The 16,848-nt window shown below is 40.7% G+C and overlaps 1 protein-coding gene across 12 annotated transcripts in view; it reads left to right on the top strand.

Moving 5' to 3' along the window:
* The window catches only part of rerea (arginine-glutamic acid dipeptide (RE) repeats a), a 502,370-nt gene extending 486,228 nt beyond the window's left edge, over positions 1-16,142 (top strand). For 3 of the 12 annotated variants that reach the window (XM_069918381.1, XM_069918382.1, XM_069918384.1), the window contains 3 exons: positions 7,575-7,721; positions 9,857-10,034; positions 16,058-16,142. In XM_069918381.1, the coding sequence (XP_069774482.1) occupies positions 7,575-7,721; positions 9,857-10,034; positions 16,058-16,106 (374 nt within the window). In that variant the 3' untranslated portion in view covers positions 16,107-16,142. Of the gene's footprint in view, positions 1-1,221; positions 1,314-7,574; positions 7,722-9,856; positions 10,035-13,758; positions 16,034-16,057 lie in introns of those variants that run through there. The other 9 variants (XM_069918386.1, XM_069918388.1, XM_069918391.1 and 6 more) reach the window with 6 other exon arrangements.
* Positions 16,143-16,848: the final 706 nt, after the last annotated feature.

The raw sequence follows: 16,848 nt of genomic DNA, 5'->3' as shown, positions 1-16,848 counted from the left end.
TGTTCCCCAGCCTGGTGGTGCTGGCTCTGATCTTCCTGCACCTCTTCCCCGACGGGAGCAGCTGAAAGATGCTGTGTGTGGGGTGGAAGGGTCCTCAATGAATTTGCAGGCCCCCTTCAGATAACGATCCCGGTAGATCACGTCGATGGGAGGGGGGAATCTCCAGTGACCCTCTCTGCCACTTGCAGTCCTGTGGATGAACCTCTGATCTGTTTTTCAGCAGCAACTGGTTTTACCAAATGACAGTAAATAAATGACTGGAATCAGGATATTTAACCTAAAAGTAATTTCTAGTATTTCTCACCTCATCCCATTAAAAAGGGGGTGATCCTTCAAATCACTTCTTAAATGTTTTCCTGCATCTGCATGCACATTATTAATATTGAGCAAAATTTGTACCCCAGCTGCGATAGAGCATGTGAAATCAATTAAACATCAGTCATATTTGGTGTATGCAGAGGAGACATCAAAATAACCCCAGGGCTTCAAGACCTTAAATTATGTGGCTAGACTGGAGAAGCTGGTGGTGGTTTCCTTGAATCAAAAGAGATTGCAAGATATGATGATATATTTAAAATCTGGGAACATGTACGACGAGTAGACAGAAACTGCCTCCGTTGGTGAAGGCTTTAAAGCCAGGACACAGAGAATATAGGTGATTAGCAAAAGATCCAGAAGTGGGTGGCACAGTTAACACAACAATGTTATCGCACCAGCAAGCTGGGTTTGAATCCCGCGCTGTCTGTACGTTCTCCCCGTGTCTGCATGGGTTTCCTCCAGGTGCTCTGGTCTCCTCCCGCCCTTCAAAACGAATGGAGGGTTGTAGGTTAATTGGGTGTAATTGGGCAGCATGAGCTTGTGGGCCAGAAAGGCCTGCTGTCAAAATGCTTTTTAAAAATAAATGTTAAAAATGACAGAAAATCCTTTTCCAAAGCAAATATGTAGGGCCTACAACACACGGCCATGGTTAGTATTGGAGGTAGATTTAGTTGCAGCATGAAGTGACTGAAAAGAGAGAATTTCCAAGGCTCTGGGAGATGAGTTGGTTTATCCTTTCGTCTTGTCTCGATGGACTCAGAGCAAAGTGACCTCACTCTTTTGTGTAACCATTTTGTTCCTGGATAAATGCTGAATCAGATGAGCATATTGATCGCTATCAAGGTTTGGGCCCTTTTCTCACTTGACTGACAATAAAAATGTATCTTGTTCTCTTTGTAACAGGCATTCAGCCAAATAATACATCATGGAGATTACCAAGGGTAAAGAAAAGCATCATCACTGTCCTTCGATAAATAGATTTGTTTACTCCACTTGCTTCTACTGATTCATTTGTGAATTTATTTAAATTGAAACTGTGCCATCCCTCATTTCTTTTCCAGATGTCAGAGTCACTGTCCTGATATTCGCATCATGTACATTTCCTCACAGGGTCTTTCACAGTTGCTTTGCTTATTTAAATGAACAATCTGTTAACTGCAAGCCTTTTGGCTTTCAGTTATATGTGCCCACTTGGTATTTGGACCAGAAATGGTTCCAGATTAAAAGTATATACAGTAAAAGCCCTGTTATCTGGAATTTAAGCAACTGGCAAAAAAATCACCAAAAATAAATAGGTTAAAAAATATGGAAAGTTTAAAAACATGGAAATCAACACGTTTTGCCGATACTTCACCGATAATGCAAGCTTAAGCAACCAGAAAATTCACTTACCTGGCATCTACCAATCTCCATTGGCGTTGGATACCACCAGGGGTTTTACTGAATTGGAAAAGATTTCTATTTTAATATTAGGTTCATAATTTTTAGGTTTCTTTTTAATCGGTAAGTTCCAGCAACCATATCGGTGTCCTTTTTGAGTAACTGCTCTCTTAGTTTTTCGACTGGAAGTTTATTTAAACAAAGAAGGAACATGCAGTCGATAGTAGAGTCCTGGAGAATGCTGAAGAAGCGAGACCGAGCACAGTTCCCTGAAACTGGCAACTCAGGTGGACAGGATGGTGAGGATGGTCTTTACCATGCCTCAGTGTAGTATTGAGTGTAAAAGTTGGGTCCTTGTGATCCAGCTGTGACCACACTTGGAATGCTGTGTGCACTCTTGTAGCCCAACCTTGGGAAGGATATTAATAAGTTGGAAGAGGTGCAGAGGCGATTCTGCAGGATGTTGTCAGGACTGGATGGTTTGAAATTTTGGGAAAGTTTGCAGAGGCTGTTTTTGTTCTATTTCCCGCATGTGGGGGTGACTTTTTAGAACGTTTTCAAATACGTGGATAAAGTGAATGCACACAGTCTTTTTTTCTCAAAGGGAGGCAGTTCAAAAACTAGAGGGCAAAGGTTTAAGGTGAGAAGGGTTTAAAAGGGATCTGAGGGACAACTTTTTGGTTCAGAAGATGGTCCGTATCTGGAACAAGCTGCCAGAGGAAGCTATAGAAGTGGATAAAATGAAGACTTTCAAAAGATGTGCAGACAGATATAGAGATGGGAAAGGTTTAGAATGCTATGGACCAAATAGGACAAGCCTAGAATGCCAACTTAGTTGGCATGGATGGGTTGGGCTGAAGGATGTTTGCTGAATGACTGATATTATAACTTGAATTTGTGTAAAGTCTTTAATGACCTGAGGCCTAACCCAGAATCAGGAAAGATGCTTCAAAAGTATTTTAGAAGTAGTGTAGACCTAAGTGTGGTGAGGAAAATGAGGCAGGTAATTTATGCACAGCAGGCTCCCATCATAGGCATCGCTTTATTTTGGCTGGTAAAGCATTCACTTCTTGGGTGGGTGGAGTTGGAGTTAGAGGGGAGAAGGAGATTGGGAAAGGAGAACTACAGTTTCCTTTTGGACCTTGGAGCGCAGTTGGTCATCTTGAGGAAAAGTTAAAGTTGCAATCAGTGACATTACCACAGTCAGCCAAAATCGAGTTGATTGGATAATTCCCGTCATGCCTTTTGACCACCCTTACTGTAAGTGAATGGTTAATTTTATGCAGGTTTATATGCATTTGTTCTCCAGCCTCTGAATAATTCTCACTAAGTTGCACTGATCTTATCCTGAGAAGTCGCTGTGCCCTGTTCACTCTGTTTGATTAGACCCCATGCTTTGAGTGAATTGCCTTTACAGTAGATTATTCGAGACGATTGATAATTTCTAACTTACTTCCAATCCTTTGGCTGAATAGGCATTGCTAAAAGATCATCTGATAAAATGTAATCACTTGCCTTTTTGGCTTATTGATCCCAAATATATAATCCCGGTTAGATCTGCTCTGCATGTTGAAAGCATGATCTGAGTGTTTCATTCTTCTCCAACCTTGACAACAAAGGAAAGAACAAATGTATTTATTCAGCCCATTTACAACTTCAAGTTTTTCAAAGTGCTTTACCAGCCACTGAAGTATACTCACTGTTACAATGTTCGAAATATGGACAAATTGTACACTGTAAATTCCAATAAAATTATTGAAATAAAATGTAATCAAAATAACTATAATTGAGCAAACCTTTTCCTAGATTCTCAGGAGAAAACTACTGCTTGCATCTAGAAATGATAGAAGAATACCTTGAATTTCCTAACATATATATATATAATTGTGTGAAGTCTACACAGTAACCTTGCCTCCAGTAAAGTTATGAATACAGTAAAACCCCTTTTATCCAGAATTCAAGCAACTGGCAAAAAAATGCAGAAAATAAATAGGTTAAAAACATGGAAGTTTAAAATCGGCACGCCTCACCATTAATTTGCCACTCCATACAACACGCAATCTCAAGCAACCAGCATCTTCCAATCCCCTTAGGTACCGGATACCAAGGGTTTTACTGTACTGGGTTTTTTTAAAAATACCCTGTATTTTTAATTTTCATCGATTAGTAAGGTTCAAAGAAACAGTATCATCTTTTTTAACATTTATGTAACATAGACTCTGTATTTATCCCCCTCCACCTCGTACAACTGAAAATACCGTCAATTAAATTACATCAATACAAATTCCGGTGGGGTCACAGACCCCTACAGAACCCTCGGAAAAAGCCTAGGATAAAAACAATCAGAAAGGCTAAGTAATAAAGGGGAAGAAATTAAAATGAACTTATTTTAAAATTTCCTGCATCGATATCCCACTTCCTTGATCACATTCATTTCCCTGCTGGGATGGGTTGCTACAAAACCCCTGTTTCAGGGCGGGGGGGTCGGGATTAATCAGTTTGTGTGCCATGTGCCAATATATTTCAAGTAAGGTTGCCCCACTCTCGTGGATGTGTCCTGGTTATTCCTTCGATTGTACGTGATTTTCTCCAGGGGAATGCACTGCATTTTACTATTTCATGGTGTGGTATTTAATTGGGAGTTGGACTTCCACGAAATCGCTAGACACTTTCTGCCTACACCCAATGAAATTCGGTATTTGGACAGTCTAAAATTCACATCCCCAATGTCTTCCAGAAGGTACACTTCTGGATCCTGTGGGAAATCCACGTTTGTCATTTTTTAAAGAATGTACGCCAGGTCTACTCAGAAAGATCTTACCTTTGAACATTGCCAGGTGGAGTGGACAAAAGTTCCAAACTCCACACCACACCAAAAGCACATTTCTGAAATTTCAGGCTTTGGTTTGTGTAATTTTAGAGGTGCGAGGTATAAGAAATTTTACTGTGCCGATCTGTATCTGGCGTTGATGACCCCTGTCACATTGTCCAGACGCAGGTCTTGCAACCACACTTCATTGATTGTTATTCCCAAGTCCGACTCCCATCTCTCGCTCAACCTGTGTAAGCCCGGCTTCAGGCCCTCACTTATCTTGCAGATAAATTTACACACATTGCTCTGTCGAGTTAGAATTTCCACGTTACTGCATCTAGATAGGCTCATAGATGGTCCTAATTTTTCCCTTAAGTAAGATCTTACTGGTAGATAGTAGAACAATGTTCTATTAGACAAATCGTGTTTGTTCCTCAACTGTTTAATGTACTGTGTTCACTACATTGTAAAACTGAGGAATCATCACCACATACCTGCTTTTTGAAGAGGAAGCTACTGCGATGAAATACTTTGAGAGGCAGCTCATGGCCAGAATTAACACGTACCAAAGCAAAGATCTAGACTCGCTGCAATTTGCCCATCATCACAATCGCTCCATAGCAGTTGCAATATGACTGGCTCTCCACTCAGCTCTGGATCACCTTGAAAACAGCAATTCATACATTTGGCTGCTCTTCATAGACTACAGCTCAACCTTCAATACCATTATTCCCTCAGTGCTGGTCAAGAAGATACAAGCTCTAGACCTCTGTACCCCAATCTGCAACTGGATCCTTGACTGTCTCATCTGAAGACCAGTCAGTACAAATTGGAAAGAACATCTCCTCCTCACTGATTATCAGCACAGGTGCACCCCAAGAATGTGTGCTTAGCCCACTGCTCTACTCATTATACACCCACGGGCACAATTCCACTACTATCTACAAGTTTGCCAATGACACCACAGTTGTTGGCAGAATCACGTACAGCAATAGAGAAGCATACGGGAGGGAAATCGATCAGCTCATTGAATAGTGTAATGATAACAACCTTGCGCTCAATGTTAGCAAAACCAAGAAGATGATTGTGGACTTCAGGAGGAAGTCTGAGGAACACGAGCCAGTTCTCATCGAGGGCTCAGTAGTGGAGAAGGTCAAGAACTTCAAATTCCTGAGTGTCAGCATCTCTGATGATCTGTCCTGGAGCCTCCATGTTGATGCAGTCACAAAGGCTCACCAGCGGCTATACTTTGTGAGGTATTGAAGAGATTGCATCACTGTCTGGTATGGTCATACCCTCTTCATTCTGCTACCATTATGAAAAAGGTACAGGAACCTCAAGATGAGCACTCAACGGCACAAGGACAGGTTCTTCCCTGCGGCCATCAGATTTGTCTGGTGTGGTGTCATCAGCAAACTTGTAGATAGCAGTGGGCTAAGCACACATTCTTGGGGTGCACCCGTGCTGATAATCAGTGAGGAGATGTTCTTTTCAATTTGTACTGACTGGTCTTCAGATGAGATAGTCAAGGATCCAGTTGCAGATTGGGGTACAGAGGTCTAGAGTTTGTAGCTTCTTGACCAGCACTGAGAGAATAATGGTATTGAAGGTTGAGCTGTAGTCTATGAAGAGCAGCCAAATGTATGAATTGCTATTTTCAAGGTGATCCAGAGCTGAGTTGAGAGCCAGTCATATTGCAACTGCTTTGGAGCGGGTCTAGATCTTTGCTTTGGTACGTGTTAATTCTGGCCATGAGCTGCCTCTCAAAGTATTTCATCACAGTAGCTTCCTCTTCCAATAATCAATGAACCAAAGACACTGCCTCACTTTTCATGCACGATTATCTTTATTTATATATAGTAATGTGGTAAGATGGTGATACGATGTACGTTTGCTCTATGAGGCTGCTACAAAACACCAAATTTCATGACTTGTTCATGACAATAGATTCTGATTCTGATTCTGATCTCACCAGAGAGGGAGAAAAAAAAATCAATTCCATGGCAACATTTAAAAATAGCATCAGAATTTATTCTGAGAAATCTGTCATATTCTGTGTGATCACCCACCATTGATCTTGCTTTTGGTCACCACTTTATTTGAGCTGCATCTGTATTTCTCTCTCCTTCCTCTTGCCAGTCAGTGAGAGGCTGGAATTACCTCAGCAGGACAGGTAGCAACCATGGAGAGAATTGGACGGTCAGCATTTTGGGTCAGACCTCTCTTTTTGAGTCTCAATAGTGGGTCCTGCTGCAAAAACATTGACTGACCTTTCTCTCCATGAATGCTGCCTGACCTGCTGAACTCACACCAGTTTCTCACTCGAGATTTCAGCATCTGCAGGTTTTTTTTCTTCTCATACAAGCCTTTTTATTTCATCTGCCTGCTCACTACTGGAAGCAATGTCCAATTTCTGTCGTGCCTTTCAGCAAAGTACATTTAGGCCTTTGTATGAGCTCCTATGATCAAATCCCACCTTGTCAGAATCTGGTTCAGTGGTGCCGCAGAACTGGCCACTTGGCTTCATTGGAAAATTGTGGCCTCACTGCAAGAGTTTGGCACTGGGCACCAGCAGACTGCTCATTTAGTCATGGTGTAATATACTTGGAAGGACACCCTTTGACCCATTCATCCATGCCAATTCAAGGCTATCTCAAACATAACCCTGGTACCTTTCAGTGGAGAATCAGAATTGCGACTGGTATTTATGACAGCTACCAGAGCAGCAAGTGAGGGTATGTTTCTGAATGGAGCAGTTTCAATCCCACAATGAAGACTACTGTAAGCCTAAAAGCCCAAAAACATTCTCTCAAAAAGGAGGCTAAAACTTGCATCAGAAGCAAGTATCAATATTGATGTTGAATCAGCAAAAGTATAGACAATTTTGATTCACTCCAAGCAGTTGATGAATGATGCTATTTTATTACAGAATGCATTCACAGCCTCAGTTGCTGAACTCTGACCCACTGTCTTGACTTGATTAAATGGAGTATAGTCTGTTTTGCTGGCTGTGAGATTCAGTTGGAATGCATTTTTCAAGTTGTTTCTTTTTTTCCTTGTCTAGGTTCAGGAGGTGTGCATCCTTTAGTGGACCCTCTCGCTGCTGGACCACATTTGGCTCGTTTTCCTTACCCACCAGGTGCAATCCCCAACCCACTGCTCACCCAGGCACCGCACGAACATGAAATGCTCAGGCACCATCCTGTCTTCGGTGAGACAATTAAGATCTTTCTCTTGAATTCATTACATCATAATATAGAACAACCATTCTCAATGGGGATCCTAGCACATTTAAGTAAAAGCCTAGTTTTCATTTCATCTCATGTAACATAAATATTTTTTATGCTTTTTTTGGAGTTGGTGGGAGAGAACTATGAAGAAACTAAAATTTAACTTCACCAGGAAGGGGCCCATAAACGTTGAGCAAAATCCTAAGGGGCCAGTAGTCAATATAAGGTTGAGAATGGCTGGTGTAGAGTCTTGAAATAGGCCTTTCAGCCCAACTAATCCATGCTGACCAATTTGGCATTCTCAGCTCATCCAGTTTGCCTGCTTTTGATTCTATCTTTCTAAGCCCTTCCTATTCATATATCTGTTCAAATGTCTTGAATGTCAAAATTGTACCTATTTCTAGTTTCCTCTGGCTGCTCATTCCTGATACAGATGACCCTCTGGCCTCTCTTAAATTTACCCTCTCCTGCTTGACCTATGCCCTCTGGTTTAGGAATTATTAACTGTGGGAAATAGAATGTGAGGATTCACTTTATACATGCACCTCATTACCTTATAATTCTCTGTAAGGTCACCCCCTTAGCCTCACACTCCAAGGAATAAAGATCCAACCTCTAGAATAAAGATCTAACCTCTCCCCATCTCAGCTTTCCATACCCACATCACCCAGACAAATTTTCTCTACATCCCATCCAACTTACAGCTATCCTTCCAACTAGAACCGTGTGATCTCACCAAAGCCTTCCACTGCTGAATTATGAGGACCAAACTTTTGTACTCAGTATCCAGCCCATGTGCCTGTCCACCCAAGTTGCCACTCTGCAGGGATCTATGCACCTACGATATTTATGATATATATTAATGATTTAGATGAGGAAATAGAAATCAGCATTTCCAAGTTTGCAGACGACACGAAGCTGGGTGGGATTGTAAGCTGTGTAGAGGCTGTTAAGAGTGTGCAGGGTGACTTGGACAGGTTGGGTGAGTGGGGAAATGCATTGCAGATGCAATATAATGTGGATGTGTGTGGTTATCCACTTTGGAGGAAAGAATGGGAGGGTATCCAATTAGGAAAAGGGGAGATAATGGTATCCAATTAGGAAAAGGGGAGATGCAAAGAGACCTGGGTGTCGCTGTGCATCGGTCATTAAAAGTGGGCAGGCAGGTGCAGCAAGCAGTAAAAAAGGTGAATGGTATGTTGGCATTCATATCAAGAGGATTCGAGTTCAGGAGCAGAGAGGTATTGATGCAGTTGTATAGGGCCTTGGTGAGACCTCACCTGGAGTATTGTGTTCAGTTTTGGTCTCCTTATCCTAGGAAGGACATCACTGCCATGGAGAGAGTGCAGAAAAGGTTTACCAGATTGATACCAGGGATGGCGGGACTCGCATATGAAGAAAGGCTAGAAAGACTGGGCTTGTGCTCGCTGGAGTTTAGACGATTAAGAGGAGATTTAATAGAAACTTTCAAAATTCTTAAGGGAATTGACAGGCTAGATGCAGGAAGATTGTTCCCAATGTTGAGCAAGTCTAGAACCAGGGGTCACAGTTTAAGGATAATAGGGATGTCCTTTAGCACTGAGATGAGGAAGAATTTTTTCACTCAGGGGGTGGTGAATTTATGGAATTCTCTGCCACAGGAAGTGATTGAGGCCAGTTCCATAGCTATATTTAAGAGAGAGTTAGATTTAATACTTGTGACGAGGGGGATCAGGGGTATGGAGAGAGAGCTGGAACAGAGTACTGAGTGGATGATCAGCCATGATCAAAATGAATGGCAGTGCAGGCTTGAAGGGCCAAATGGCCTACTCCTACACCTATTTTCTATGTTACTCCTAGTTCTCTCAGTTCTGCAACAAGATGTAATTGGTATGAGGAGGATTTACCATACTTGTAAACAGTTTATTGGTTGGTCCTGCTAAAGATTATGCTATTTAATATTTCTATTTTGTGTGTGTGTGTATATTTTATATATGTTATAGAAATGGAAAGTAATAAGTGTGTGAGTAAGTAGCAAATTGTCCCTTTTATTAGTTGAACAACATTTGGCATAATCATATTTCACAACCTTTTGAAAAAAGAATTGTTTGAAACCAGTCCGTTGGTGTGTTTTCAGGAGGACCGTATAGGGACCTACCTGGAGCTATACCCGCCCCAATGTCAGCAGCCCACCAACTCCAGGCAATGCATGCTCAGTCGGCAGAACTGCAGAGACTAGCCATGGAACAGCAGTGGCTGCACGGTCATCACCATATGCACGGAGGTCCCCTTCCCGGCCAAGAGGACTATTACAGGTAGGAACTTTGTCCATTTGCAGCAGTTCCCTTTTGAAATCGAGTCTCAAGAAAACCCAAAGGTAATTTTGTCCCTCGATCCATGTCTGTTATCCATAGTGTCAGTGAGGAAAGGTCCAACTTTCGTCCATTCAACCTCTTGAGTCTGCACTACTGTTCAATCAGATCGTGACTGATCATTTTATCTTGAATCTGAACCTTGATGCTTGGCCATCATTATTAAGCCATTGGTTTTCCGCTTCCAAATGGAACAGCAGACCTCATGTTTTTGGGACTCTCATTGTTCATTGATGTCAGTGTTTTCCTCAGTCCAACACATTAAACGCCTCAGTTTCCAGCTAGAGGACGCAGCAAGCACCACATAAATCGCTTTTATTCTCTTGCGCTCCAATAAATGTAGGTCAAATTTACTCAAATGCTCCTCACAAAAGAAAACCCATAGCCCTGAAGGTAAACCCAATGAATTTACACACTCCATCTAGAGCAACTGTGAAGTTTGTGATGAATGTGTTATTTTAACTCTGGCAAAGGTATAAACCCACACTGTTCACTCATGGTGAACCTTTCACTGCAGAGCAAAGTCCTTCACTTCTTCCACCTGAGTTTGTGGTTTAGGTTCTTTGTTGAAGGTCGTCGGGGTGCCTCTTAACCCCTGTTAGTTTTGGCGTGGGCTTTCCCAGGATTGTGCAAGGTCCAAAGAAAATGTTGGCTTTCAGGGAGTATTTAAAATGATGTTGCAAAAGTAAATAAAGGGGAAAATTAACTTGTTTCAGAGAAGAGAGGAGCAAACACCAACATGTAAAGACATTTTTCCTCTGATTCTGTTATTACTGAACATTTATCTGAAGTTCTGATTCCACCTGAGTACAAACCTTGGCATTGGAGGAAGAATTATTTTTACATTTGCATCCTTCATATTACTAAGTCCTTGTGTTACCGAGCAGAACACCATCATTGTTCGTAGGCCATGAACCGATTTAAAATTCTTGAACATAAAGGCTGTAGCTACTGTGTAAATTCAAATGGCTTGCAAAGCAACTAAATAAATATGTTAAGTTTAAATTCTTGTCTTAAAGTTGCTGGTTTACCAACTCTTGAAAATTAAAGTAATTATATTGTAGAGTAACCTTTTTTATTGTGATTGATTATTTACTGTGACCTAAACCTGCCTTTATTAAAAACAAAAAGGAAATTCCACATCATCCATGTAGATCCCGTCGAAAGAACCAAAGACTTGTTGATCCAAACCAAGGCTTTTATTAACTAAAAGACTGGAGCATATCTCAAGTAGGTCGACTAGCCCAGAATGACCTGGTCTGGCTCGGATCAATCCTTTAAGACCTGCCAGTAGGTGTGGCTACGCTCTCAGCCAATCAACAGTCATCCTACACGACCATCTGTACATAAACACATTGGTGATAGAATCTGTACTATCACAATCCGTATCTTAAAAGTAATGTCACCTCAATATTTCATGGGAGTATAACCTCAAATTTCTTGTGTGATCATGGTTCTCTTTGCAGTACACTCCTCACAAAGCATTTGAAGGTGTTCTAGAGTTACACTGTACGAATTCAAAGTCATTAATGCCGAGGATCTCAGTTAGGAAATATGCTTGTCTGTATTTGAATACAGCCCTGTGGTTTTTTAATTTAAGATATTTTACAAATAGATAATGACATCATCCAGTGACTCAGCATAATTTTCAAAGTAGTGAAACATCCCAGGACACATGGGAATGTTTTCAAATGAAAATTAACGTTTGAACTTTAACGTGAGCTGATTTTGGTCTGGGTGCTTAAATCAATCTTGTGCCTTGGAGTCAGAGAGAGACAAGCCCTTCAATCCTCCAAATCCATGCCAATCATCCATCACCCATTCACCCTCATCCAACATTTTATTCTCCCCACACTATTCTCCCCGCATCAACTACCCCACCCCCAGATTCCACCTCTCACCCACACACGAGGGGCAATTTACCGCAGGCCCATTTTTGAGATGTGGGAGAACCTGCAAACTCCACATGTGCAGCACCCAAGGTCACAATTGAACCCAAGTCCCTGTCTCCTGTGAGGAAGTAGTCTCTTCACTTCAAGATTGAAATCGACAGCAACAGAAGTAAAGTAAAAGCTGATTCAGATTTTCTTCCTTATGAACTGTGTGACCTTATTAGATTGCAACAAAACTTGTTTCCATCAGATGTTGGACCTGTTCCAAAAAAAAGGTATAAACTTCCCATTTTTGTTTATTCTAACTTTGAAAGTCGCCTCCTCGGGTTCTACTAAATATGCAGCATGCTGAACAGTTAGTTACATGTTCATTCCCAGCCACATTTGAAAAGTCAAATTGTAAAGTAAACTGCACAGGCAAATTTTGCTGAAATACATTTGTGTTGTTAAATTTTTGAAACTGGACCTTGTTTATCTACACAGCAGGTCTGCACGTCTATGTTGACCTTCATCCTGGGTGCCATTTTTGATGATTTCTTATCACTGACAGTGTTGGCATGGGAGCTGCTCGCTTCTCGGTTACTGCTCAACAACTGAGCACAGAGGATATTTTTGGCAACGGGTCACAGATACTCTTGGGCAAGGACTGGGAGGGAGATGCAGTTAGAAACTTCGATACTCACTCTTATCCGCGTCATATGGAGACAGAGCATAGTCTCCAAGTTCAACGTGTAGAATTAGAGTTCACCCATCCTAGTCAGATAAATATCAACACTTTCTCGATGCTGAGAGTCTAGGAACCTTAGAGGACCCTTTAGTTTTGTTTGTGCAGATCTCCAAAATCAGTGGTCATTTTCTCAACCATTCGACTACTAAAGTATTGAAGCTTGGGTCATATTCCATCATTGGAATTGAATATCCAAATATTGTATGTGGGCTTTGGAAGATTATGGTGCTTGAGAGGGACCAATAACCACAAAGTTCAGGTGATGAGGAATGAAGTCAGGAAGGTGTTAAAATTACCAAGATTTGAAGGGGGGGGCAAAAGAATTGCATCACTGTACAGAATAAGTTCATTCACCCCATTGTGTCCTTGCCAGAGAAAAGAAACCTCAAGCAGAAAAATGTAGTCTTGCAGTTGGAGCTTGAACATTTGGGATTGGATTAGGAAGCAATTTAGCCTCGCAAAAACCATGGAAATATGGAACTGCCTCACCGAAAGGCTGTGGAACTCCTATCTATTGAAGCTCCACAACTGGGAACATTTCCTTCTAAACCACGGTACCAAGGACGTGTATTCACAAGATCGCAGGAAGTGAAAAACCAAATGAAAAATCACTCAACATTTTATCTGAAAATCTGGAATAATATTGGAAAAGAGTAGAATTCATCCACCCGGACTTGGACATCCAAGTTCCACGAATTCCACCCAGAAGGGTGGAAGTGCTCATGTGATGTGTTCCAGCGTTGTCAGGTTGGAGAAACGCTATCATAATATTGAGTGTGTGTTTTCTAGTAAAACCATGCTTTCTGAACCCCTCTGTTAAAATGTTCAACTCGTCCGATATATTGAGAAAGTCATGAAGTAATAGAAGGCTGCAAGTCAGGAGAGTAAAAGAAAGTGCTGTGTTGTTGAATATAATGCAAGTTTCTGTGGGGATTTTTGAGGCACATGTAAGTGACCAGAACTTGCATTTCAAATTAACCTGCTCTATTTTGAAGGTGGTAAAAAAGCATCCAAAAATTGTTCATACACACACCTGTTTTTCTTGCAGTCGGCTGAAAAAAGAAAGTGACAAGCCACTTTAAGCCCCGAATCTTGTGGAAATTCACTCGAGGCCAAGGATCAGTCAACCAGTACTTTGGAAGGAACTCTGACATCCTGCAAGAATGGAAAAAGGAGATTATTTCAAAAAGCATTGCTCCCCCCCCCCCCCCCCAAAATAAAAAGGGTTGTATGATTTTGTTTTCCAGTATTCCTTTACAGAAGGTGAATCATTCAATGCCGGCTGTGGATCTTTGCACAACATGCTGTTCTATAAAGTGATGGTGGGATAGATACACATAGAACAGTGCTTCCAGCTGTACTTGTAATGGGACCAGACCAGGTTTCCATTGGTCGCTGCACAATGCAACCTAACACAAAAATTTAAACAAAGTTCTCATAGAAGTACTATTAATACACTTTATGATTCCTTAAGTAATATGTAGGATATCCTTGAAGAGAAAAATCCGTGGCATGGCTTCTGAATTTGTAAATAAAGAAAATGAATCTTGTACGTAAAGGATTAGTTGTGGATTTCTAATTGGATGACGGATTGTAAAGCTAAGTGTTTTAAAGAGCTTTTACTTCCTTTGATAATGTTGACTCTGAAATGGGTTTGAAGTTCAGATGTGTCTGGTAGCAGTGGCATGCATCAAAAGGTTGCAGGGATTGTGGTTCCAGACAAATGTCTACATCCATTTTAAATATCACAATGAAAGGCTGCGTAAATTTGCCATCACCGGGTTTGGACATCCCATACTATGTCGGTCAACAGTGCAGACTATTTCAAGACTAATTGCTTGCCAACAGCATGAAAAGTCGTAATCTTTCCATTCTAATCATTAAAAAAAAATCATTTTCAGTATCTGAAATATTTAAGAGATGGTTGAATCTTTTAACTCCATTTTATAGTTATAGTTCAATGATTTAATATTTTAAAAAAATAGACTTATTATAAGAAACAAATAAGCTACTTTTATATTTGATGCATTTAATTTCCAAAATCTTTGTTCTTGTTAAATTTCAAAATATTGCACATACATGTGACATCCATACCCACCTTCATTTTCACTTTCCAACATATTTTTCTGCACGGAGATGATATCCTCTCATTCGATATCAGAATCATGGCCCCTCAAATGTCTCAATTCATTTTGACAAAGCGGATTACAAAGTTTGGGGTTACTGATAAAGGACCAAAAATATAATCTAAAAGATTGTTATTAATTGTTAGCCCTTCATTTAATAATGAGTCACTGAGGAACATTTGAGCAGCTCAAACCTTCTGAATTGTGAAATTAAATTATACACATTTGTATATCTTTCACATGATGGCAATGAGGGCGTAATCTTCTGCATTAAATGGGAAGTTGGAATAAAGGCACTTGCTTGTGATTAAAGAAGCCTGATGGAAAATATCTTTATATTTCTGGAATAAATGTTCTAAAAATAACTAAAACTGAAAGATGAAAGCAAGTCAAAAGCATTCAGTTTTGAACTTCATTTTTGTAATAAGTATTGTAGTAGCTGTTTTAATTTTGGGCTGTTAATTTACCTTGTGGAAATTTATACCCAATTTTGCTTAAAAGTAGCAGAAAATGGTCATAGTTAGCCATTGTGCACCAGTGTCTGGTGTCAGTGGTTGAGGTATCCGAGATGCCAACAGTTATTTCAATAAAATATTATTTTAGAGCAGGGTGCTGCTTATTTTGCTTTTGTCAATCACATTCTCTTTTTAAAAACCTGAAGATATCATTCTTAAAAGTTACTGCAATTTTGTGCTTTACATTTTAATGATGAAGCTATTATGTTGTGTCAGAAGTTGAATGCAGAGAGTCTGGCTGATGTCTGCACTGTGTGACTGGTTTCCTGATGGTGCATATCTGTTGTTCCCCTTGTTTTATCAAGGACTGTATATTTGCCATTGTAGACTGTTGTGTGGTGTTCACTGTCATAGGAAGAACTACATAGTGTGCTGACAGCCTGGATAGTGACACAAAGTTTCAGGTTTTTTCATTTTGCTTTTGTGTTTTCAAAAGTATAATGTTTAATGTTGTCAATGGTCCAGCTTTTTATTTCCACAGCAGCATTAGCAGAATGTAAATTCTGATGCTAAATTTATATATATCTTGAAGCTTAATGTATATAATAGTAGTTTGCCATGGGATAACACAATGTCAACAAACTGTAGAAGCAAAGATTGTGAGTTCTGTGTTTTCTCCATTTGAGTATTTTGTAATTTTTGAAATATTTGTGACTTAAATAAACCAACAGAGCTGCAATAATCTTGTTTCTCTTTGATTGCACAGCCATGGAAGGGACGTTGTTCTCGCTGGCTTCCCGTTTTCTACAAGTTGATCCACTGGTTTGCTTCATTGGCCTTAGAAATGCTCTTGTGGTAATTCCTGTAACTTTTGTCATTGAAAGAATTTTCTTTTCCTGCTCATTATTTGTGAGAGTTGAACAAACTTGCTTTCCATTGATTTGACTTGGGTGTGTGTGAGCGCAAAGATTCACGTACTTAACCAGAAGGCCCAAGTTTCTGCTTCTGATGTTAATGTAGACATATAGCACGGTAGCAGGCCATTTCAACCCTCGAGCCCGTGCCACCCAATTAACCTGCAACCCCTGGTACGTTTTGAACGGTGGGAGGAAACCAGAGCCCCCAGGGAAAACCACACAGACACGGGGAAGACATACAAATACCTTACAGTCAGCGCAGGATTCAAACCCTGGTTCCAATTGCTGGTACTGTAACCCATGTTACGCTTAACACTCCGGCAACGGTGCTGCCCAAATTGTTGCTTTAACTTCATTACACATAAGGCAATGATGTTCCTGTCCTTGATGATGTTTGGATGCTATGATTTATCCCATGGAATTGTGCAGTTGGATGTCTGATGAAATGGGAATCCACATCGGAGCATTCTTGGAGCCATCGAGAGGGATACAGCAAGGAAACAGGCCAATCGGCAATCACTCGTTCACATTGATCCCATATTAACCCAGCTTTATTCTCCCCATGTCCTGATCGGTTCCCTAACCCAAGATTGTACCAATCGTCTGTACTCTAGGATCAGTTTTACAGCAGCCAGTTAAC

The sequence above is a fragment of the Narcine bancroftii genome, chromosome 2 (assembly GCF_036971445.1).
Source record: "Narcine bancroftii isolate sNarBan1 chromosome 2, sNarBan1.hap1, whole genome shotgun sequence".
NCBI lineage: Eukaryota > Metazoa > Chordata > Chondrichthyes > Torpediniformes > Narcinidae > Narcine > Narcine bancroftii.
Note: the sequence above shows the minus strand (reverse complement) of the source record. Positions and strands in the feature narration are given on the sequence as shown.